At 41.7% G+C, this 23,276-nt stretch overlaps 1 protein-coding gene across 23 annotated transcripts in view; it reads left to right on the top strand.

Annotated features, from left to right (window-relative positions):
* The window catches only part of LOC124115140 (ras GTPase-activating protein nGAP-like), a 313,251-nt gene extending 290,822 nt beyond the window's left edge, over positions 1-22,429 (top strand). For 17 of the 23 annotated variants that reach the window (XM_046475987.2, XM_046475984.2, XM_046475980.2 and 14 more), the window contains 15 exons: positions 4,381-4,479; positions 4,919-5,004; positions 8,152-8,206; positions 9,067-9,199; positions 9,819-9,981; positions 10,112-10,191; positions 10,600-10,778; positions 11,556-11,704; positions 12,454-12,529; positions 12,925-13,015; positions 13,418-13,528; positions 13,944-15,290; positions 15,965-16,176; positions 17,231-17,293; positions 18,090-22,429. In XM_046475987.2, the coding sequence (XP_046331943.1) occupies positions 4,381-4,479; positions 4,919-5,004; positions 8,152-8,206; positions 9,067-9,199; positions 9,819-9,981; positions 10,112-10,191; positions 10,600-10,778; positions 11,556-11,704; positions 12,454-12,529; positions 12,925-13,015; positions 13,418-13,528; positions 13,944-15,290; positions 15,965-16,176; positions 17,231-17,293; positions 18,090-18,345 (3,100 nt within the window). In that variant the 3' untranslated portion in view covers positions 18,346-22,429. The remainder of the gene's footprint in view (positions 1-4,380; positions 4,480-4,918; positions 5,005-8,151; positions 8,207-9,066; positions 9,200-9,818; positions 9,982-10,111; positions 10,192-10,599; positions 10,779-11,555; positions 11,705-12,453; positions 12,530-12,924; positions 13,016-13,417; positions 13,529-13,943; positions 15,291-15,964; positions 16,177-17,230; positions 17,294-18,089) is intronic. The other 6 variants (XM_046476003.2, XM_046475986.2, XM_046475983.2 and 3 more) reach the window with 5 other exon arrangements.
* The last annotated feature ends 847 nt before the right edge of the window (positions 22,430-23,276 follow it).

The raw sequence follows: 23,276 nt of genomic DNA, 5'->3' as shown, positions 1-23,276 counted from the left end.
AATATCACGGCGGGGGACACCAGAAATGGGCTTCACACATTGTACCCATGTGAAAAGAAATAAAAATATTTTAGGAACAGCGTAACAGGTCATTTGGTCAGGAGATTATTGTGTTGCAGCCTTTCCATGCTGAGCTATTGTATGTATGTGAGTTCCAGTTGTAACAGCCAAGGGACAATGTAATTGTTGTGTAATTTTTGTGCCAGTAAATCAATATCATGCTGACAAAGTTTATTTTGCAGTCCTTAAAATATCTCAGCTAATTATATCAGGAAAATAAACTCGACACAGCAATATGGAATTTGCAAATATTTTACATGGCAATATGATGAATTTGTTTTAAATGTTATGGATTCATGAAATTATTACTGCATCCAGTAAGCTTTATGTTTAGGATAAATACATGATCATGAAAGCCATGGCTGGCCCAAAGATGAATGCGTTGCCTCCTTATGCTTCCTAACAGAGGACGACAGCCTCCGTGGTTTAGTGGTAGAGCGTCCGCCCGGAGAGCGGAAGTTCCGGGGTTCAATCCCTGGCCGCGTCATACCAAAAGATGTTTAAAGATGGTACTTGTTGTTACCCTGTCTGGCACTCGGCATTAAGGAGCTAAAACAAGGACTGGTCGGCTCGGAGTCAGTATACTGTGTCTGAGTGGGGTATTCATGTTAAACTGCGGCATGGTATCTCAGTGGGCTAGCACTATAAATCGGCATCAGTCAGGACTAGTTCATGCAGCCACACCACACACGGACATGCACGTTGCTATATAAGTGCAATAATCTTGGACGCGACGTTAAACCCCATTTCACCTCACCTCACCTCCTAACAGAGGACAATTTTTGGTTCAAAAAGTGACCCATCTATCCAACCAAGTTTTAAAAAAAAATTTTTTATGTGTACAGCTATGATGTGATAAGAGAACATAGATGCAGGTCATGTCTACCTTGCTCTGGAAAGTTCAGAGTAACCATGAGTTGTGGGTTTATTAGCATATACACACTGAATTTGAACTCGCATTATAATCCTTAGGATGAATCAGTTTCCTATTTGGCAAAGGGAAAGTTCTAAAATCATATTTTGCAGAAGCTGCTTTGGCTCTGGTATATTTGTCATGTTATGGGGCATGCATTAATTTAAATGTCACTGAAGTCAGTGGAGCGCCTATCAATTGACATCAAAGCTGTGCAATGGTCCTAAGCCAGACCCTGGAGTCTTCAAGCCTAGATTAAACAATTCTTTTGGGGGTGAGGAGATTATCGGGATTTAGGGGTGAACATGTGCCCTTTTTGTTTGTGTCGACATCAGCCATGCTCTCAGAAAGTCTAACTTGAGGTTACAAGATTATACCTGGTGCAGATCCTCGGCCAACAACATCCCTCGTGACACGGTACCACGTTTTGTTGCCCCTGTGTGTCATATTTACCCATAATTCTTTAAATCTTTCAAATGCTACACGTGTCTTCTTGTTGATTTTTACTTTAAAGGAAAACTTTGAATTTGAGGCATGGATTTTTGTGGCAAAAGGAAAGTGTCGACAGGTCATGTGCTGTGAATTGAACTGTTGTTTTACCAGAATTATGCGTAATTGATTTTTTCACCAGTGACAAACAATATAAAGGTATTGAACGATTTGAATATTTATATAAGCCCACAGAATTTCTTTTTGAGAGATAAACAGACTTTTTTAAGAATTAGGTCGCATGCAAGTACATGTGAAGTTTATTTCTGAATTTATGAGCCGACTCAGTACTTGATAGTGGATTCTGAATGTCAACAAAGCCATGTCAGCTTTCATGAGATTCAGAATATGCCCTGTCAATATTATTCCAATAAAGCTTACTCATCTGTGAGTAGAATTATGGAAGACCTTTATGTCAACCCTGTCACTATCTTTACAGGGGGTTTATGGTGGTGGGAGTCCAATAACTGATACGAGGACCCTTTCCGCCTCGCACACACGTGTGTAAAATGTTTATGAATCTTCCAAAGCCAACACCTTCACCTACATCTTTGGGATGGCCTCAGACTAACATTTAGTCTCTGAAAGATAAGATAAGATAAGATAGTATTTATTGCAGAAACGTTCCATTACGGGACAGATGCAATTTTAAAAGACAAGACATTATGATTTATATATACATATATACAGACAAACATAATTTACATTCCTGTAGACACATACAAAAACAAAATAATCAATATTACATATTTTTATACATAAAATGTCAACGGTTGATTATGAGGGTGTATTTATTGTTTGAAATTATAGATGTGGAAACAAATGCAGTTGATATTGACTGCTTCATTATTTGACAGGATGTATTGAAATAATTTGTCTTCATGACTGTGGACATTTACATTTACATTTTGTCTGGATAGTTTTTCAAATAGTATATTTCTTTCTCGAGTGTGTTTAATACAGTGAAGTAAGTAATGAAATGAACATATCGTACATAAAAAAACAGTTGTTCAGTTATCTTAAAAAAAATATAATAAAAAGGAGCCCTGATACTGCAGTGATCTAGACTTGCCAAACATTATAGACTTGCATGGGATGTATTTGTTATATATTTGTATCAGGGTCTGTAAGACAGACTAGGATGGCCTATGTTTATGGGGGAAAAGAGTTTGACCTCTCTGGTCCATGTATGCAGCATTTTCAGCGCTGGACTTATTTTTCTGAATTTCTACCAAGGGCAGTAACTCTTAACCTGTATACCCAGTACAAACTGGTCATGACGCATACTTCTTGTGTGTGACTATGCAGGTTGTGTGAGTATGCATTTTGTGAGGGATGGGGGTGATGATAAGGTGTTGGGGCTCATCTAGTTCAATTTAGACATCAGTCCACTGAACATTTGTGAGACTCTTCAAAAAAGTCATTCTGATATGTCCCTCCTTCAGTCTGTGAAGACTGTTATGTTTGGGTCAGTGTTTGCGAATCTTGCAACTGAGTTTAAGACTACATTGTCATCATTTTAGGCCAAACCAAAAGTCCAGAAACAATACTTTTTAGTTGTTACCTAAAATGTGTAGCCGATACAGTGATGGACATTTTTGGCCTTCACACCTTGATATGAATATTGGGTGGTTAGCTCGTGGTCGCTAAATCTCAGATTTAAACTATGAAGTAATGACAAGAACCCTTGACCCTTCTGAACACATATGATTCTTGTCTTCTACCTATGGATATCATTTGGATAAATAAAGTCATCATTCTTTTTTCTTTTTTTTAACATTAAGTCGTTAATGACTGAGGTATATTTTGGGGTGTCCACTAATTCTGAGTTGTCATGTCCGTACCCAATTTTCCGTTTAAATCAATGTTTAAATGCCATGGATGTGTGTAGAAAATAGCAGTGTGATTGTATCAGAGTTGTTCTTCCATACTTTCTCTCAGCTTGAATTACATTGAAGATTGTCTCAAGGAAGAAAATTATCTCCCTCAGTGGCCTCCATAGTGTCTCTCAGTACTATTTACCTAACCACTAAGCAGACATAATTACATACAAGTCGTGAGCTGGCTTCAATCACTGTCAGAGAGTGTGAGGGTCTCTCGGCTCAGCGCTGTCCCTGACACTTGGAGGAACGGCTGGGATTCTTAACTGTCACTCCATGTGTGGGAAATGAGAATTTTTTTCTGAATGATTAAGAGACGCAGCAGTCAAATATTATTGAAAAATAACATTTTAAATTACAGATAATGGAGGATGATTGAGCATCTGGAGTGTGGTCTTGTATTCAACGTAATACATGTTCTGGACTTAATGCACTCTGTTGCGAATAATGCCATGTTGAAGATCTTTTCCGCCATTATTTTATTATTTATTTACCCATTTGCTATCGGAAAGAACCATGGGGGTTAATTTGATCAAATGCAGCAGTAGAACAATATTTTTTAAAACTTATATCTTTATTCAACAGCATGATTTTTATGTTGGAATTCTTGTTCCTGAATGGGTTACATGGTGCAGGGAGGCGTGTTGGGTGTGGTACTCTAGGGTGTGACTGGCGACTGTAGGCAATACGCCATCATGTACACTTCAACATGTTGGTGAGGATAAGACCACCTCCGTGGGGATGCCCTGTCCCACATTATCAGATAACTGGGGCAGTTATCTTTGCATTAACCTTGGTGCTAATCACCATCCCCTACTAATCAAATCCTAGCCACGAGCTACTAGGTGTGCACTTCCCTGACCCCCAATCCCACCCCTACCCCCGACCCCCATGGACCCCTAACTAAATACATGTAACTAACTACAGAACTAAATACAGGCAATGCCTGAACAGAAGTAAGTCAACTTCATGTTATTTGCTTTTGTGACTTTTCACAGTTTGTTGTTGTTCTAGTTTCCATGGTATCTGTGTTTGCAGGTATTTCTGTGAGATTCTGCTGGACAAGACGCTGTATGCCAGGACGTCCAGTAAACCCAAGAATGACATGCTCTTCTGGGGAGAACACTTTGAGTTCAAGTAAGTGTAATCACTGTTAAGGAGGTCCTGCGTTTGAAACTTACCCTGATGGCGTGGATCGTGGCTCACAATATTGATCACTGGTTTGTCCTGTCCTACTCGGTTATTTACAAGCCATCGTCATATAGCTGGTCAGTACAGAATCACCTGACTAACATTCATGCTCATAGTTTCCTCCAAATTTTCATGTTTTCTACTGTTTTTCCCGCTTTTCAAATTATTTTGCTTTAAGAATTGTCTCATATTATGTAAAATTCATTGACAAATTTTAAATAAGTAAATATGTCCAAAATAATAACTTTACAGACTGTTTACAAAACCAACTTCAGCACAATGATGCTACACAGACCCCACCGATTCTCTTATCAGCCAATCAGGAAACAACTGTCATTAGCCAATCAAAAGCCATGGAATCACATGCAATTTGTTTATTTTGTAGTAATCTGCCACCAGTGGAGTTCATCACTGTCAACTTGTTTCGGGAGGCAGACCGGAAGAAAAAGAAGGATAAAAATACTCTAGTCGGTGAGCAAACTGTTGATGTTTTGTTGCTCTGCACAAGTATACTCACCGCCACTCGAAATGTGAATACCATACACGTTGGTTACTATATGAAGAATTACTCATATTCAAAAGATATTGGATTGGTTTGATGCACAAATAACATACTGGTATGTTGTGTGAACCAATGCTCATGAACTCATCACATGTGACATCATAGATCCACGACTCAAGACGCAGCATTTGTCTCGTGCAGGATTAGCGTGTAAAGTTAAGAAATCACGTGCAGCATATCGTGATAAGAAAGTAACTCTCAGTAACACTTGTCTGATTGTTAGTTTTGTCATTAATTAGTACACAGTGGAAACATCTCTTCTTAACGTACACACTTCTATATATTTCCATGGTTTGCGTTTCTTTTGGCATTGTGTATATATTGATGTCTTGCCTCCAGTCCATGGCTTCCTTGTGGTTGACTGTCTCCGTAGGAGCTGGGCAGGTGTGACTTCTCTCTCTAAGGTGCCACAATAAGCCCAGGTCACTCTGCTTGGAGATAGGAAGATGATAAGCCTACAGGCCATAATTGATTCACATGCGTCCACATGAATCATGTAAAGATGGATAACCTGAAGTTCTGGGTTAGAATAGGTCTTCAGCAACCCAAGCTTGCCGTAAAAGGCGACTATGCTTGTCGTAAGAGGCGACAAATGGGATCGGGTGGTCAGGCTCGCTGACTTGGTGGATGCATGTCATCGATCCCAATTGCTTGGATCGATGCTCATGATATTAATCACTGGATTGTCTGGTCCAGACTCGATTATTTACAGACCAAAGTCATAAAGCTGGAATATTGCTGAGTGCAGCGTTAAACAACAAACCAACCAACCAAAGACGGATAAATAAAACATCAGCTGAAATCCGTAAGGGTGATTCTTCAGCTGCGTGGTACGGACAGTCGGGTATAGATTGGCAACACATTCCTCCGCAGTGTTATTGAACAACAGCCACATTCCTACCTGCACTCCTGCTTCAGTGGAATGTCCCACCAACGTTTCTTACCATGTGGAGCAGGATTCCGATATGTTGATCAACTATTTGCTGAGCGCATAGGCAACTTATGTTGACATTAGGCCTTGTGGGGATGAATGTCGAAATATTATAATTGAATTATATAAAACCTGACCCCCTTCTGGAATGTCAAGTGGTTGTAAAGAAGCTGGATGAAGCTGTCAGTTTTTCCACAGTGATAATGTACTTTTTATTGTAACTAACTTGAAGAGTTTAAATCAGTTGAAAGTTTGATAATTTTGATAAATAACACCCATGTACTGAAGCCGATAATTTCTCTGACCTTTCAACGCGATTTCCCCGGATCTGATAATATTTGGCTATTAACAGCGAGTAGGGGTCCGTAATTTCCTGGGCACAAACAGACCCTGGCAACTGTTGACTCAGCAAACTGCTACTTCCTCCCCAAGTCCTAACACATCATCAAATCATTTTGTTCAAGGTATTTCTCATTCTTGCAAAGCTCAGTGTCATTTCCGTGTCAACTTTTAATTGGTGTTGAATTTTGTGGGAACACTTGATCGATTTGCACCTTCAAACAATGTCCCGTTATTTCACGAAAATGTTTGGCAAGTTAGGCGGCTAGGGTACAACTTCGGTGTCACGTTCAAAATTTGTTTGCTGAAAGAGTTTGTTAAATTATATTCATCTTTGTTTTTGATGTTTCACTGATCATGTCCCTACTCTGCAAACATCGCAAAAAGAAACTTTGGATAGTTCTGGTCATGAGTATGTGGGTACAATATTTCTTCTTTGTTTGGAATATTTAGTTTGTTTTGTCTAGGAATAACATGATTTCATTTGCAAATTCGATTTAGGACATGTACATGAAACATCTGCCTGTTTGTCTTGAAGTGCAGAGTCCTTAATAATGGAAAGTATTTAGGGTTTTATTATTGCCTGAAGAGTGGAAGTTCCGTTTCCAGTGCTTCATTACTGCCACAGAGGACCTGTGAACATTGCATCCACTTGTTTACACCCTTTAGCCTCAACGTCTAAGGCGCCGCGATTCGCTTTGCAGAGTTGCGTCCCTTGGGCACGCCAGAAACCTATGATTGTGGGTTCGAATCCCGGATCGCCCCAATTATGTTTCTAGGTTTGTCAGCACCATACCCGTGCTCGTGGGTTTCATCGAAGTGGTACACGTCTAAAACCTGCATCACTTAGGGCTTTCCTCCCACTTTAAGCTGACACGCCGCGATATGACTGAAATACTGTTAAAAGCAGCATTAAACACAACTCACTCACTCACACCCTTTAGCCTCAAACAAAATGAGACCTGTATGTGAAGATCCGGGGTAGAATAGGTCTTCAGCAACCCATGCTTGCTGTAAAAGGCGACTATGCTTGTCGTTGGTGACAGCTAACAGGATTGGTTAGTCAGGCTCACTGACTTGGTTGATGCATGACATTGTATCCCAATTGCATGGATCGATGCTCATGATGTCAATCACTGGATTGTCTGGTCCAGAATCGATTATTTACAGACCGCTGTCATATAGCTGGAATATTGCTGAGTGCGGCCTTAAACCAAAAACTAGCAAACAAATAAAATGAAACAATCTTTTGTTTGTTAGACATTGAAGGAAATGGTGTTCAATCATCCAGTGAGTGATCAAGTTAAGTCTTTTTTTTCCCATCCTTGATTATCAAGGGGGATTAGATTTAGTATGATAATTAACTTGACTCTCCACTATGGCTTGAGCTGATTCGAATGAGGGGTGGTTGGGTAGCCTAGTGGTTACAATGTTCCCTCATCATGGGTACAATGTGTGAAGCCCATTTCTGGTGTCCCTCACCGTGATATTGCTGTTTTATTGCTAAAAGCGGCGTGAAACCATACTCACTCACTCACTGATTTGAATGACAGGATACCTAACTGGCACTCATCAAGGAGACATAGTCTGAGCAGACCTACTGGGGACAGGGATGGGGATGAGGATGTCACTATTGAAATGAAGCTTGGGTAGAAAGTGGGTCTTGGGTATTTATCATGGATTTCACCTCAAATATATGAAAGATCAGTCTTGGATGGGAATTTTGATGATTGAGAACATGTATTGCAAGATTTCAAAATATTATGATTTGTGTTTTCTGTTGCAGGTTACATTAATATTCCAGTGACAGAAATCAGTAACAGACAGTTTGTTGAGAAATGGTAAGACAAGTAGTCAGGCGCATATATGTCATGGGAATGTTCTTGAAGACAAGACTAAATGGGCCAGCATGGCCCGGATTGGTTTACTGCAGTCAGGTTGTAGCTGGAATATTGCTGACTATGCAGTTACGCAAACATTCACTACATGGCATGTTGAGGATCAGATAGACACAGTGGCCAGCATGGCCCAGATTGGTTTACTGCAGTCAGGTTGTAGCTGGAATATTGCTGACTATGCAGTTACGCAAACATTCACTACATGGCATGTAGAGGATCAGATAGACACAGTGGCCGCTCTGCTACTTTAACGTGTTACTGACTCTCTCCTACCAGCACCCATGGGGATTCCAGGTTAGAATAGGTCCCCACAACTTAAGCTAGTTGTATGAGGTGGCAACATGGACCCGGTGGTCAGGCTTGGTGACTTGGTTGATTGTGAGACATCGTACCCTGGTGACATGGATTGTTGTTCATGATATCAATCACTGGATTGTCTGGTCCACTTGCAGACTTTCCGAGTGATATAGATATTGCTGACTCAGTTGTAAAGAACAATCCAAACATGGGTGGAAAATACTCTATTATGTTGGTTTCAAATCACAGTAACATTGATTATGTTGGTCAATCAGAGGTTACAAATCACCAAAACATCGATTATGTTGGTCAATCTGAGGTTTCAAATCACAATAACATGTCCCAAGATTCATGAGTTGCCACAAATGTTTTAAAAGAGTGAAACTCAATTTGTCGCTCTCAGAACTGTAGATAACTTGGCTGTACATTGGAAACACACTACAGTTGTGGAACAGTTTGTAACAGTTCACTCTGATGATGTAACTACTGTGATCTCTTGGATGCAGGTTCACAGCAGCCTCGGGAACTGTCGGGAAGGCAGGCAAGGAAACCAAGAGTGACTTGCCCATCCTTCGGCTGAAGGCTCGGTACCAGACAGTGCAGATCTTACCCATAGAGCTTTACCAGGATCTAGTCAAGGTGAGCACCTGGCCCTGCATACAGTGGTACAGTGCGTAGTTCACACACAGGCGAAGCTAAGCTGTGTTGGTCACGGAGAACAGGTGAATGAGTGACCGTAGTCGGCAGCTTGACTCAGGGGTTTGATATTCCACTGAAGCATGTGGCGTCTCTTTGAGCAAGTGACTCTGTTAAAAGTGAGCCTCTGTTCACACAGCAATGGATGGGTACCCGGTAGGATGAAATGGCAAATGTGACTCTTAAGATATCAGGCAGCTTGGTTGCATGATGCCCAGGGAGCTGAGAATGAAATTTGAGTTAACACTGAACCATTGACCTGGCTAATAATATTGTGTAGCTCCTCTGAGCTGCTATCCAAGTTGGAAGTCACATATTGTATAAATGCATTATTAGTGCTGTTTTTTTTACAGGTTAAAATAAATAAATGTAGCAAAGAGGGTTTGGGTGATCCTGACAGAGTCAGGCAGGTTAGGCTCAGGGCCCTTGCCCCCTCTACATGCAACCCAGACAGTGATTGGAACTTCTCCAACAGAGCGCTGCCTCGGCGTTTATTATTATTATGATGATTATTATTATTATTATTATGATGATGATGATGATTATGGTTATGATGTTACAGTACCTGACGACGGACTACTGCCAACTGTGTGAGGCAGTGGAACCACTGATGAACGTTCGGGAGAAGGAAGATCTCGCCACCACCCTCGTACATATCATGCAGAAGCTCAATCGAGCCAAAAACTTTCTGTCTGATGTTGTCATGGCCGAAATAGCGCGACTCGGTGAGCAAATTTGTCTATGAGTTCTCAACAATTTATAACTATAGTTACATGAGAAACACGTAATTTTCATCCATGTGTAGTGTCGTGCACGTAACCAATGGTTAGTTGATAAGTGTGTCTTCTGCTTCAGACAATGAACATCTGACGTTTCGAGGGAACAGTATTGCGACCAAGGCAATGGAAGCATACATGAAGCTGGTTGGGGAGAAGGTGAGTGTCAGATCTTGATGGACGGACACGGCCACTAATCCGTGAGTCTGGGACAAGTTAAGTTCGAGAGGGACTATTTGTTTATTCTCAAAACTTGGTAATTTTACATAACCCACCAGACTGAACTGTGGACAGGTTGGAAATGACAAGCGTGGTCTACCAATGAACTTGGCAGCATGCCTGGTCAAGGGGAGATAATTACAAGGAATGTGTGTTTTACAAGATCTCTGTACATTTGATGAAAAAATATTGCTTGATACTTAAATCTGTTGAAACTCTTATGGTGGAGAAGTAATGGATATGCAATACATTTCATCAAGTGACAATGGATAAATTAATAATTAAAAGATCTATTTAGCAATTATTATTTTTTTTTATGAATATTAACACTGCCTGATTTGTTGCCAGTACCTACAAGACACTCTGGGAGAGTTTGTGAAGTCGATCATCGAGTCCCTGGACGACTGTGAGGTGGACCCAACCAAGGTGCCGAACAACGCGCAGCTGCAGTGTCACCAGAAGAACCTGGACATGTACAGCCAGATGGCCTGGGTGAAGATCATCAACTCCTACTGCTACTTCCCCAGGTACACACTCACCTGATGCAGGGGGGACCACACTCACCTGATGCAGGGGGGGACCACTCACCTGATGCAGGGGGGACCACTCACCTAAAGCTTGGGGGCACCCAACATACACCTGAAGCTTGGGGGACCACACTTACCTGAAGCTTGGGGGGGGGTGGGGGTGTGGGGGACCACACTCACTTAAAGCTTGTGGGGGACCACACTTACCCGAAGCTATTGGGGGGGGGGGGGGGGGGGGGGGGACCACACTCACCTGAAGCTTGGAGGGGACTACACTCACCTGAAGCTTGGGGACACCCCACACACTTTCCCGAAGCATACCCAACCCATGTCAATGCCACACACACATCTAAAGCTGTATATTGGGAGGACCCCGCACATCTGATACTGTCTGTTTGGGACCCCACTCACCCAACGCACCTCTCTGTTAGGGCAGACACACCCACCCCTCCCACTCATTTAGTGGATCTCAAATAATACCCATTACATTACACATAGACGTGGGACTGCACACATGTGATACCTCCCCCATGGGTGGAACCACACCCATCTGACACACCTCCCCCATGGGTGGAACCACACCCATCTGACACTCTCAGTGGCATCTGACACACCTCCCCCATGGGTGGAACCACACCCATCTGACACTCTCAGTGGCATCTGACGCTCTGACACTCTAGCTGCATCACTCTTCCTTACACTTATTTTTCACTGTGTTGTTGTATGGGAGTTTGTCCCACTGAGCTCATGACTGAATCTTACCCTGTTGTCTTACAGTGAACTGAAGGAGGTATTTGCGAGTTTCCGCGATCGCTGTCGTCAGCGAGGGAAGGAAGACTTCAGCGACAACCTCATCAGTGCTTCCATCTTCCTGCGCTTCCTCTGTCCAGCCATCTTGTCTCCCAGTCTCTTCAAACTCACACAAGGTCAGCATATACTCCATCATCATAAGGGTTGGCCCAGCCATTGCAAATCGCTGTGCAGAGTTGCATCCTTTGGGCACTCAGAAACCTATGATCGTGGGTTTGAAACCCGGCTTGCCCCGGCTTGTTTCTAGGTTTGTCAGCACCATACCCATGCTCGTGGGTTTCACCGAAGTGGTAAACGTCTGAGATCTGCATCACTTCGGGCTTTCCTCCCACATTAAGCTGGTACGCCGTGATATAACTGGAATACTGTTGTGTGGTGTTAAACCCAACTCACTCACACATCATTGTGAGGGATTCAGCTGCAGATTCTGACAAATTCCCAAAGCAGGCTTATCTAAAGCAATGAAGAGATATTTTGGATGCATATTAGAAAGTGCAAAGAAAAATAGGGCTAAATTCAGAAAATATGAGCCATCCAAATATGTCATGTATGTTTTTAATTAAGATTGACTATAAGGTTTAAGTAACATGTTAAATATGTTATTGGGAAATAATAAGCAAATGAAATTGAGTATTCTGATGTGAGTCCTGCACCCACGTATTCACAAGACCTTCTGCAGGATCATCCAACAAGCACCTGTTCCACATTCCAGTCCTCCGCATTCGGGGGCCCAAGTTACTGAGTATCGTCCTCACAGTTGCCTGCCTTGCATTGACTTGTGGGGGGAGGAATACTTGATCGGGATGCAAGGCTATTTCAGATTTACACATTTCAGTTCAATTTCAATATTTGAATGTTGTTTCAGAATATCCTCAGGAGCGGGCCGCCCGGAACCTCACCCTCATCGCTAAGACCATCCAGACTCTTGCCAACTTCACCAAGTAAGCAGAACTCACTCATTATCATATTGCACAGGCTTCTTATTTGAGGTGGTCAACAGATTCCCCAGAATAGAATAGATTGAAATTTTTGTTTTGAAAAGAATGTTGTTTTCTTACCAAATATAGGCTATCACAACAAAAACTTTGTGTGGACAGTAGGTTAGATTGTCACAAGGACAGTACGTCGACAAGCTCAGCAAACAATGCACATATTCTTTTTGATTATTTTTTACAAATCTGAAATGTCTTTCACTTCTTTACTTCTCACCTGACATGCCTAATAGCATGAACTTAACATAATGAATATGTACGAGTAGTTTTTGACAGTGTGCAGGTCTCTATGTGTTGTTTATGGAAGCCTGGTCCATCTAGCTAACGGGCAATGTTTGTTGCAGATTCGGAGGGAAGGAGGAGTTTATGACGTTCATGAACAGTTTTGTGGAGAGGGAGGCGACCAATATGAAGAACTTCCTCAAGAAGATATCAGTAAGTTGTCATATCACTGTTTGATAGCAATGAGGTTGATTGATGAAGATGTTGATTAGGGATGGTGATGATGAAGTTAACTGTTGATGGATGATGATGATGATGATGTTGTTGGGGATGGAGTTGAATGTTGATGACGATGAAGTTGATGATGATGAGGATGATGTTAACATAGAGGCGTACCCACTACATGTATTGCTACAAGTTAATAGCCTGCAATGTTTAGGTTGTAGACTTTGTGAAAATGTAACACTCTCTGGACCAGTTTAGATATTTATGGCACCATAAAAACAAATCCTTATTGCCTCGCCGAGACTGTTTATTTCACCCCTAATCTGAGGGGTACAAGGTATTGTATAACATTCATATCAGCCATTCAAGTATCACTTGCTATTTCTCCAGAGTCTGGACGGAGGCAACCAGTTCTTGGAGTATGACGGCTTCATCGACCTTGGCAAGGAGCTCTCTATTATTTATACTTTACTCAAGGAGTATCTTGATAAGGCGCCGGAGGTGAGTTGAATCTTATAAGGTAGCAATTCAAGAATACTTTCTTACGGTAAATGATGAGGGTTACTGGATATTTTTATGGGTTTGTTCTTCTGCTTTTGAAACTTGTATCACTAAAGATGGCACATTTTGTAAGGTAACAGGGAAATAATAAAAGAATAGAATAGAAGAAACAAAAAATTGTTTGAAATGATCAAACTGTCCTAAGCTAAAGTTTCAATTGGTAACATTGAATCCAATCAACTTGACCTGCACCTTAACAGTACTACGTAACAACACAAATTTGATCAAGCTATTCTGCACTGCAAGTACTCCATGAGAATGGTGCACAACTTTTCATAAATTGTCATAGAGTTAGAAACAAACCATTTACCTTGCCTCCAATTCAGTAGGTTAACTCCATGTTTTTACTCTCCAGGCTACGAGGTTGAAGTTGAAGCGTCTGGAGGGATTCCTGGTTGCCATTACTGATGCCCTGGAGAATCCCGAAGTCGGCAAAACCAAGCCCGAGAACAATCGTAAGAGTCAGGCGTACGACAACATGATGAGCACGCCCAGCAGTCAGATCAACACCTCCCCGACCGAGGTGCTCCGCGACATGCTCCGACAGTGTGGGGAAAGTGCCGATGATCTGCCCATCTTTGCCAGTCGTAAGGCAGCTCAAAATGGCGGCACTGACTCCACTAGCAGCAGTGAAGGAGTTCCTAGAAGTAATGGGAGTTATACACATTACAATACTTACTCCTACTCTCGTTCGTACCGGAGTGCAGTTGCAAATGTGTCTGTGAGACCACAGAGTGAAATCAACGAACAGAAAGTTAACGAATCTTGGAATCAGATTGTGAACGCAGCTGAGAATGTTTCTGCTAACAATGAATATATAGACTTAATTCCCTTCATGGATGAGGATCAGCAGAACTCGTCGATGGAGCTGGAACCGATTACCCATGGCAGCCAGATGTCCATCAGCCAAATGTCAACGGTTGCCTCGTCGGGGTATCAATCATTCGGTTACAGCCAATCCAACTCTCCGGTGGACCCGGCCAATCAGCCAGAATATTGTCGGGAGATTACAAAATCGCCCGTCATCCATTACCCAATGCAACCGTTGTCCTTCTCCAACCCTCTGTACAAACACCAACAGAAGTCTAGTCGCGGATCAACCCCGCCGTCGCTTCGTCATGTTTCGAGCTCTGACTCCTACAGTAGTGATGACGAGGCAAGCACGGTGAAGCACAGAAGTCCAGTCAAACTGGAAAGACGTTCACGGTCTAACGACCCATTACGCAAACTCTCACAACTTTCTAGTTCAACCAGTAATGAATCGTTAAGCGACAAGCCGCTAACGAACGGATCTCAATCGAGTTCAAGCAATAACCCTATATCGTTCTCTCTCGGCCCTCGAAGCTCTAGTCCCTTGCAAGCGACCAGCAGTCCTCGGCCGGAGAGGTCGTGTTCGTACTATGACACTATGCCTCAAGACCGACAGACTGTTCGACCATATCAGCTGTCACACAGCATGGACTTTGGCTGCCTGCAACAGCAGCAGTACAGTGACCAGCTGCGCCGCACAGCAACAGACTCTGTGATATCTCAGAACAGTTCCCCAGCTCACTCGTGTAGCTCCGGATCACTAGGGCACAATTTTTCTCGAGACGATACCCTGTCTTGGAGTAGTCGGCGCCTGTCGCCCCAGAGTGCCGTGCACATGGGCATCAGCTCTGTCCAGAGGAAGCTACAAGAACAGGAACGCACCAAACAAGAGGTACGCACATTCTGGCACTGGGGATATGTGGTTGAAAGTTATTATTATTGAAAGTTATTGTTATTATAATTATTATTGAAAATTATTATTATTATTGAAAATTATTATTTTTGAAAATTATTATTATTATAATTGAAAGTTATTATTATTGAAAATCCTTCCTCTTATTATTGAAAGTTAATATTATTATTGAAAACTATTATCATTGTTGTTTTTTTAAATGAGATTCCTACTCATAAACTTAACATCAATAAATCTTGACAAAAAATATTCATTAACAGAACAGATCCCTGTTCCACAAAGCAGTGTTTGTACTTTAGCATAGACTAATGACTATCTTAGCGCTAAGATGGCTTTGAGGAATGAAACCCAGTAATTCAGGGTAATTGTACAGCTTTCTTTTAAATCTATGTATGTTGTTGATATGGCTACAACATTTCTTGATAAAGGTGATAGAGTGTAAAATGAAGTTACTCTCTGTCCTTTTTCTTGTTCTATATGCAATTATTACAGCCATTGTTTGAAATGGAGACTTGTGGTAATAAGAGTCAGTCTATGTAACGCTTCACAGCAATATTTCAGGTTAGAAATACTCTCTGAGACACTGGAGTCTGTGGGATGGAAACATTGTATATCTTGAATCAAATTAACAGTCCTCCGTTTTCTGTGCACAGTTTGAGAGTGATGTAGCAGTTCTTCGCACACAGCTGCAAGAGGCCCAAGTGCAGCTGCGCGAGGCCGAGGGTCGACTGCATGACCACGAGGCGGGCACCCGCGACCTCATCCACGAGTGGCAGCACCGACTTGAGATGAGCGAGGAGAGGATGAAGAAACAGCAAGAGGAGAAGGACGGACAGATGCAGGCCATTATAAACAGGTGTGAAATGCAAGTACACACTTATATTACATACGTAATACGTTACCACTGTTACCGAGGCTGTTGTCTCCCACAACTGCTGCTATAGCGAAATCTACCACAGAGATCTCAATTACCTCATGCAGCACGTGCGTAGCCACCTAGCTGCCATGTGACACCCTTCACTCTTGTCTCCTTCGTCTGCTTAGCAAGACATGTTTTCTCCTGCTGAAGCGTTCCTTGAAGATTTGGTGATATTTATTATAGTTTATTCTCTAATAAACTGTGCTTTTATGGGGCGTTGCGGTAGCTACGCTTGGTTATAATTTTCCCGCTAAACGGAAAATTTTTCCCGCCCTGTTTTCTATATACTTGCGGGGTTCGCGTATGCACGTTGTGTTTTACGTTTCCCCTGTTCTTGTATGTTTTGGGGGTTAACATAACTTATTTCTTTAATAAAAGTTATATGTGTATGTTATATGTTCACATTGCTCCTTTTTTTTCTTGTGAAAATGCTCGTTTGTGACAACAGCCTCGGTATAACAGTGGTAACGTATTACTTATAGAATATTCCGAATAGGAAAATTCTACAAAATTCTACAGGTTACTATATAGAGTAGGGGTTGCTGTGACAGATGCAGCCAGTATGAACTTTGAATCGTATCCATAGTTATTTGAAAAGTGAACCTGCAAACGTCCCCATGTGAGCACTGTGTCTGCCTCAGACAGGAAAATGAAGCTCCTCACTGAATCTTTCAGACAGATTTAAGAAAGAAATATGTGTTAATATGTGGATACGAAACTGCCCTCTATGCTTGGGGAATGACTTTATGTCGGCCATCTTGGTTTGCTTTAGAAAACTTGTCTCAGACCAACGGACTAGTGGTCATGTTTATCTATCCCTGCTCAACCTGTGCCACTTTTGATTTGCCTCCTCCACGTGCTGATACCGTGAGATAACTGAAATACTGTTAAGAACGGCATTGAACTTGGTATCATCACTGCGGAGAAGTGGGTGCCCCAGAGCACAGGTTTGAGTCGGCAGGTTTGCAAACTTGGGGATAATTCTAGATATTTTTTGTAGAGTAGGTTCTTCACAGGAGAAACATGGGCAGAGACAAGCCATCATTAGCAGCAAGTCTCAAATGTAACTATACACTTTGGAATAAATCTAGATGTTTTTGAAGTAGCCTAGGTGTCAATGCGCTTTGTTATTGATAAGATCAGGGAAGCATGAAATCACCAACAATTTACCAACACATATTTTGGAGTAGGTTATGTTAGACACGTAGCAAATACATCAACGTCAAAGTCCAAACAAAACCTTGAGCCACCTTGGTAGTCCACAGTCACTTATAGATAGTTTGCCTGCATACACTGTGGAGTCAACACATCGTTGCTTGGCAACCAGTTACGTTGCTTCAGCCTCAGTCATACACACTTCCTCATCTGTGCTGCAAATATGATTTAATAAATGTAAGGGAGTCCTGTGTTACAAAGAAAGAGTACATACCTATCCTATTAAAGGAAAAGTATCTTTATTGACTGTTTCTTGACTACATTGCAGTCTGATAGGTATCCCGCAAGTTAAGTGTTGCTAATCACGTGACGCAGGACGCGCTATCCTTACAAAAGGCCTCCATCTTTTAGACATCGTAGCCTGTCTGTACACCGACTGACTCCCAATCTCTATCAGTAAGCAGCTGGTAGTTGGAGGATAGTAACATACACCAAAGATGTCACTATGATGTTCTCGAAGATAAATTTGACAGTAGCCATTTTGTCCTTTAGCGTGTCCTGTGTCACGTGGTAATCAATTGGAGCAGTAAATCCAGTATTATGGTTGAATGAGCATGTGGCAATTGATGACCTGAGACCCTGTTTGAGGGATGTAATGGTTTGTTCGATCATGTTGTTGATTATTTCGAAACTTGTTTTCACAGACTGGTCTCCATTGAGGAGGAGTTAAAACACGAGCAGCAGCAGATGCAGAAGATAGTTACCAAGAAACAGGAAGTGATTGACGCACAGGAGCGGCGGATCCACACGCTGGACAGCGCCAACTCAAAACTCCTGCAGGCGTTGAACGACCTCAAGGAACGCTACAACACCACACAGAGTCGAAACGGAATCTCGGGGCCCCCCAGGGCAAAAATCACAGCTGCCGATCTCGGAGGATTCAAGAGCAGTTCGTGTTAGTTGTGCAAGTTTGTGATATTGGTGTTGCTTGTGAACGTAGCCTACGATCTCCAAGCAGTGGCTTGTCCGAGATTGACTCATTAGAGGGACGTGCAGTATGAAGCTTTTTATGGAATTTCGTTGTGGGATTACCTATGTATAAATGGCACAAGACTTAATATGATATTCATCATACATAAACAGTGCATTTGGAATGCAAGATACCTGATTGGGTCTTTCATATATTAGTAGAAATCCATTGAAGACTCGCGATCTGTTCTCGAAGCTATGATATAGCTTTGTGGTAAATAGTCAAAGTACATATAGTGCTATTGCTCTGAGTGACAATCTGACATCGCTGACAAGCCTGCACCGGGAGTGCAGTCCTACTGTTAATGGCTGATGGTGTTCCTGATGGAATCTTTTAGTGCTATATTTAACCATATTCTCATGTTCAGGCCACGGCTTGGACTGGGGATTTTATGACTGATTCAGTCTCTTAAGACTGGTGCTAGATGGACAAAAGTGTTCAAGGGAGAGAACTCTAGTCTGACACCAGACTGGCTGGACGGATAAAAGTGAACAGTCACGAAAGATGGCCGAACGGATAAATGTGAACAGTGACTTTGTGAACTTGTAATCTGTGATTCATTGTGAATAATCCGTATTCATTTATTTTGCAATCAAAAAAGTGAATGTAAAAGTTAAGATTTACTACATTCTTACGACTCAATAAATTCATGAACATGCCAGTGTATGTGTGTGGGCATTTTTGTGAGGTTCTGTGCTAGTTAGCTTGAATACGGTGTATATTTTGTATAATTCTTGTATCACTGCCATACTGTGTCTTCAGTTTCTGTACCTCTGTCTTTAGATGAAGCTCTCGTGGCAAGGGACTAGGAAAGAAGGCATGCAAAAGTATGGAGCCTTTTTAGTTGACCAAGGTTCATTGGTTTAAGAATGCATTTTTGTTTTAAACTGGTGCTAATATTTTTTTGGTTATTCACCATCACCAGCCTTATGCTGGGGTGATTCATACTGTCATGTATTTTCTTTTGTGATTTTATCTGATATTATTGAAGCTAGGTATTGCATGCCTGACACGTTTAGTTGCTCCGTAAACCCCACAGCAGCCCCAGTAAAACATAGTGTAAAACCTGCACCTCAGCCCCAGTAAATATGTAAAACCTGCATAGCCGCCCCAGTAAAACATAGTGTAAAACCTGGACAGCCGCCCCAGTAAAACATAGTGTAAAACCTGCACCTCAGCCCCAGTAAAACATAGTGTAAAACCTGCACAGCCGCCCCAGTAAAACATAGTGTAAAACCTGCACCTCAGCCCCAGTAAAACATAGTGTAAAACCTGCACCTCAGCCCCAGTAAAACATAGTGTAAAACCTGCACAGCCACCCCAGTAAAACATAGTGTAAAACCTGCACAGCCACCCCAGTAAAACAGAGTGTAAAACCTGCACCTCAGCCCCAGTAAAACATAGTGTTTATAAAACCTGGACAGCAGCCACAGTAAAACATAGTGTAAAACCTGCACAGCCGCCCCAGTAAAACATAGTGTAAAACCTGCACAGCCGCCCCAGTAAAACATAGTGTAAAACCTGCACAGCCGCCCCAGTAAAACATAGTGTAAAACCTGCACAGCCGCCCCAGTAAAACATAGTGTTTATAAAACCTGGACAGCAGCCACAGTAAAACATAGTGTAAAACCTGCACAGCCGCCCCAGTAAAACGTAGTGTTTATAAAACCTGGACAGCAGCCCCAGTAAAACTTAGTGTACCGGGGTAATACCTGCACCTCAGCTCCAGTAAGAATCAGTTTGCTGTTGCACTGTTAAGTACTAATCATTATTAGGGCCTACATACACAGTGATTCCACTTGGGTTTACCTGAGTAGTATTGCATTTGCAAAACAGACAATTTATTTAGATATACTTTGTAGTGCTGTGTTTTTGTACGACAAATCCTCCACCTAAACCATTTGAGAAATAGTTTTCTGGCTGATAACCGATTTATTATTATAGCTGATTGATTGGTACTATAAAATACAATGAATTCCTGGAAGATATGGTATCTCGTGACACTGAAAATGGTCGGAGGTACTTAACCTGATAATATTGATCTTGATATGAAATAAAGAATTTTAAAATATTTCCCAACTTAATATGATCGTTCACAAAAATATTTTTATTTTTTATTCTTCACGTGACTGATGCAAGACGGGGCTGCTGCTCTTTCCTCTGCATGACGGTAGATTAGTTGACACATAACCAGGCATTCCATTAACTGCGGAGCTAGTAGCTTGTGTTACAGTAACGCTGAGACTTGAGATGCTACTTGCTCAAGACTCGTTCCAGTCTGTGCAATATCCCGTTGTACCTCATCATCTGAGATTGTTGTTACTCACGACGTTGTTCTGTAGTCACTGAGGATATTCAGGGTTGACAACACTGAGATGTCAGATTGATCATCATTTATTGAAGAATCTTGATAGTAAGATGATTTTGTCATACACGAAATGATACTTTAAAACTCAACTCTTGCTGATAGAGATTCCTTTGTCAAGGGGACAAATTAAAGACCATCCGAAGTATATAATAGATTTGAGTTAATTAATGAAAAACTGACCACTATGTATCAGCAAGAATAATAGTTTACAATTACATTTCAAATAATTTTACAATGCACCCAATGTATACCTGTATTGTTTAGTATCGATACATGACTTCAGAGTATTGCAATGCACCTGTCGTTAGGTAAATCAGTACTCACTCAGCCATATCATTAGTAGCCTCATCCACAGGAAGAGATTTAAAAAGTTGAAAAAGATACAAAATAAATGTATTTAATTCTTTGAGGTCAAGTGAAATAACCTACGGTATTCAGTTCTGGAATTAAGACATTTATTTGATGAGTCTGCTGTCTCAGTGTAGCATCCCCCCTGAGAATGTCGTGGCAGTATTAGACTGGAGGTGCATCACCGATGACTGTGGTGATGTATCACAGACTCCCCCCCCCCCCCCCAGCTTGTCTGAGGGGCGTGCTCATCTCTAGCCAGTGTACGCATCATGTACAGACAGTACAGTATTAGTGCATATGCACACAGGCCTAGAAGTACAAATGAATTCAGACTCTCTAGAAATTAATGATCTATGGAAATCGAGTTATTTGTGTTCATTTATTTGAAAACTGATCAGGAGTATCATTATGTTAGAGACAGCTTTCTTTAATATCTCATCTTGCTGTCACAATTGGATATGAATATGTGGCTTTAGATCTACAATATTGTACTTCATGAACACATGTATTGTGTTATAATCACTTCATTTTCAAAAGATAACTTTGGAATTTGGTAGGAGAATTTATTGACAGTGTGTGAAGTAATAGGGCCGAAGTAGTTCACGATGTGTCCTTGGCTAGAGGGGAGACCACTCCTTGTCCCCTACATTTCTCACCACTATGTACATTTGTGAAGTTCACAACCACTGATGTTATAACTGTTATTCACCACCTATGATGTTATAACTGCTATCAACCACTGATGTTATCACAGTTACTCAACACTGTTATGACTGTTGCCCACCACTGGTGTTACGACAGTTTTCAACAGTTATAACTGTTATAACTGTTATTCACCACTATTGTTATTACAGTTATACAACACCATGTTATAACTGTCAGCCACCACTGCGTTATTACAGTTATTCACCATTGATGTTATAACTGTTATTCATCACTGATGTTATAACTGTTATTCACCACTGATGTTATAACAGTTATTCACCACTGGTGTTGTAACTGTTTTTCATCAAAGATATGTTATTCACTTATAGATCATTGATGTAACTGTTATTTACTGTGGATCTTATGACAGTTATTCACCACTGATGTTATAACATCTGTATAACCACTCCATTGTACATTTCCCAGTTTGTGTACAGCATCAAGTGTACATAACCTTTTACTCATTGCTGACTATGAACCAAAAGCGAATAATTTATTGCGAGTAGTTCTTGCCGCCACTGCTGCCACACGGCAGTCATGGCTGGGTGTGAGAGACGAAAGATGAAATGTGAATAAATTACTGATAAAGAGCCTTGTGTTTGTGTTGCTCCATTGTTGAATGACTCGCTGTTGAATGTGGATGACACTCTGTACAGCCCGCTGTGATAGGCTGGGAATATTGCTGACTGCTAACAAGCCATCCAGATTGGACCAGTGCTCGCTGTGATAGGCTGGGAATATTGCTGACTGCTAACAAGCCATCCAGATTGGACCAGTGCCTGCTGTCATAGGCTGGGAATGTTGCTGACTGCCAACAAGCCATCCAGATTGGACCAGTGCTCGCTGTGATAGGCTGGGAATATTGCTGACTGCTAACAAGCCATCCAGATTGGACCAGTGCTCGCTGTGATAGGCTGGGAATATTGCTGACTGCTAACAAGCCATCCAGATTGGACCAGTGCTTCTACTGTGTTGATGTGCAGAGAGGAGTTTTGGTCACATTTTCAGGACTTCTCTTTCTGTCGCACATGAATATTTAGACCATAGGAACACTTGGGTCACTGTCTGTCAGGGGAACATCTAGAACACTTGGGTCACTGTGTCAGTCTCTTTAACATTTAGACCACAGGAACACTTTGGTCACTGTCAGTCAGGGGAACATTTAGCCCACAGGAACACTTGGGTCATTGTGTCAGTCTCTTGAACATTTAGACCACAGGAACACTTTGGTCACTGTCAGTCAGGGGAACATTTAGCCCACAGGAACACTTGGGTCACTGTGTCAGTCAGTCAGTCGGGAACATTTAGAACATTTGGGTCACTGTGTCAGTCAGGGGAACATTTAGACCACAGGAACACTTGGGTCATTGTCAGTCAGAAGTGTCCAATAAACAGTTTTGAACACATAATTGTGAAAAAAGTCATGAGTGTAGATGG

This window comes from Haliotis rufescens, unplaced genomic scaffold, assembly GCF_023055435.1.
Source record: "Haliotis rufescens isolate VD_foot unplaced genomic scaffold, xgHalRufe1.0.p SCAF_8, whole genome shotgun sequence".
Lineage (NCBI taxonomy): Eukaryota > Metazoa > Mollusca > Gastropoda > Lepetellida > Haliotidae > Haliotis > Haliotis rufescens.
This window is presented reverse-complemented; position numbering and strand designations above follow the sequence as displayed.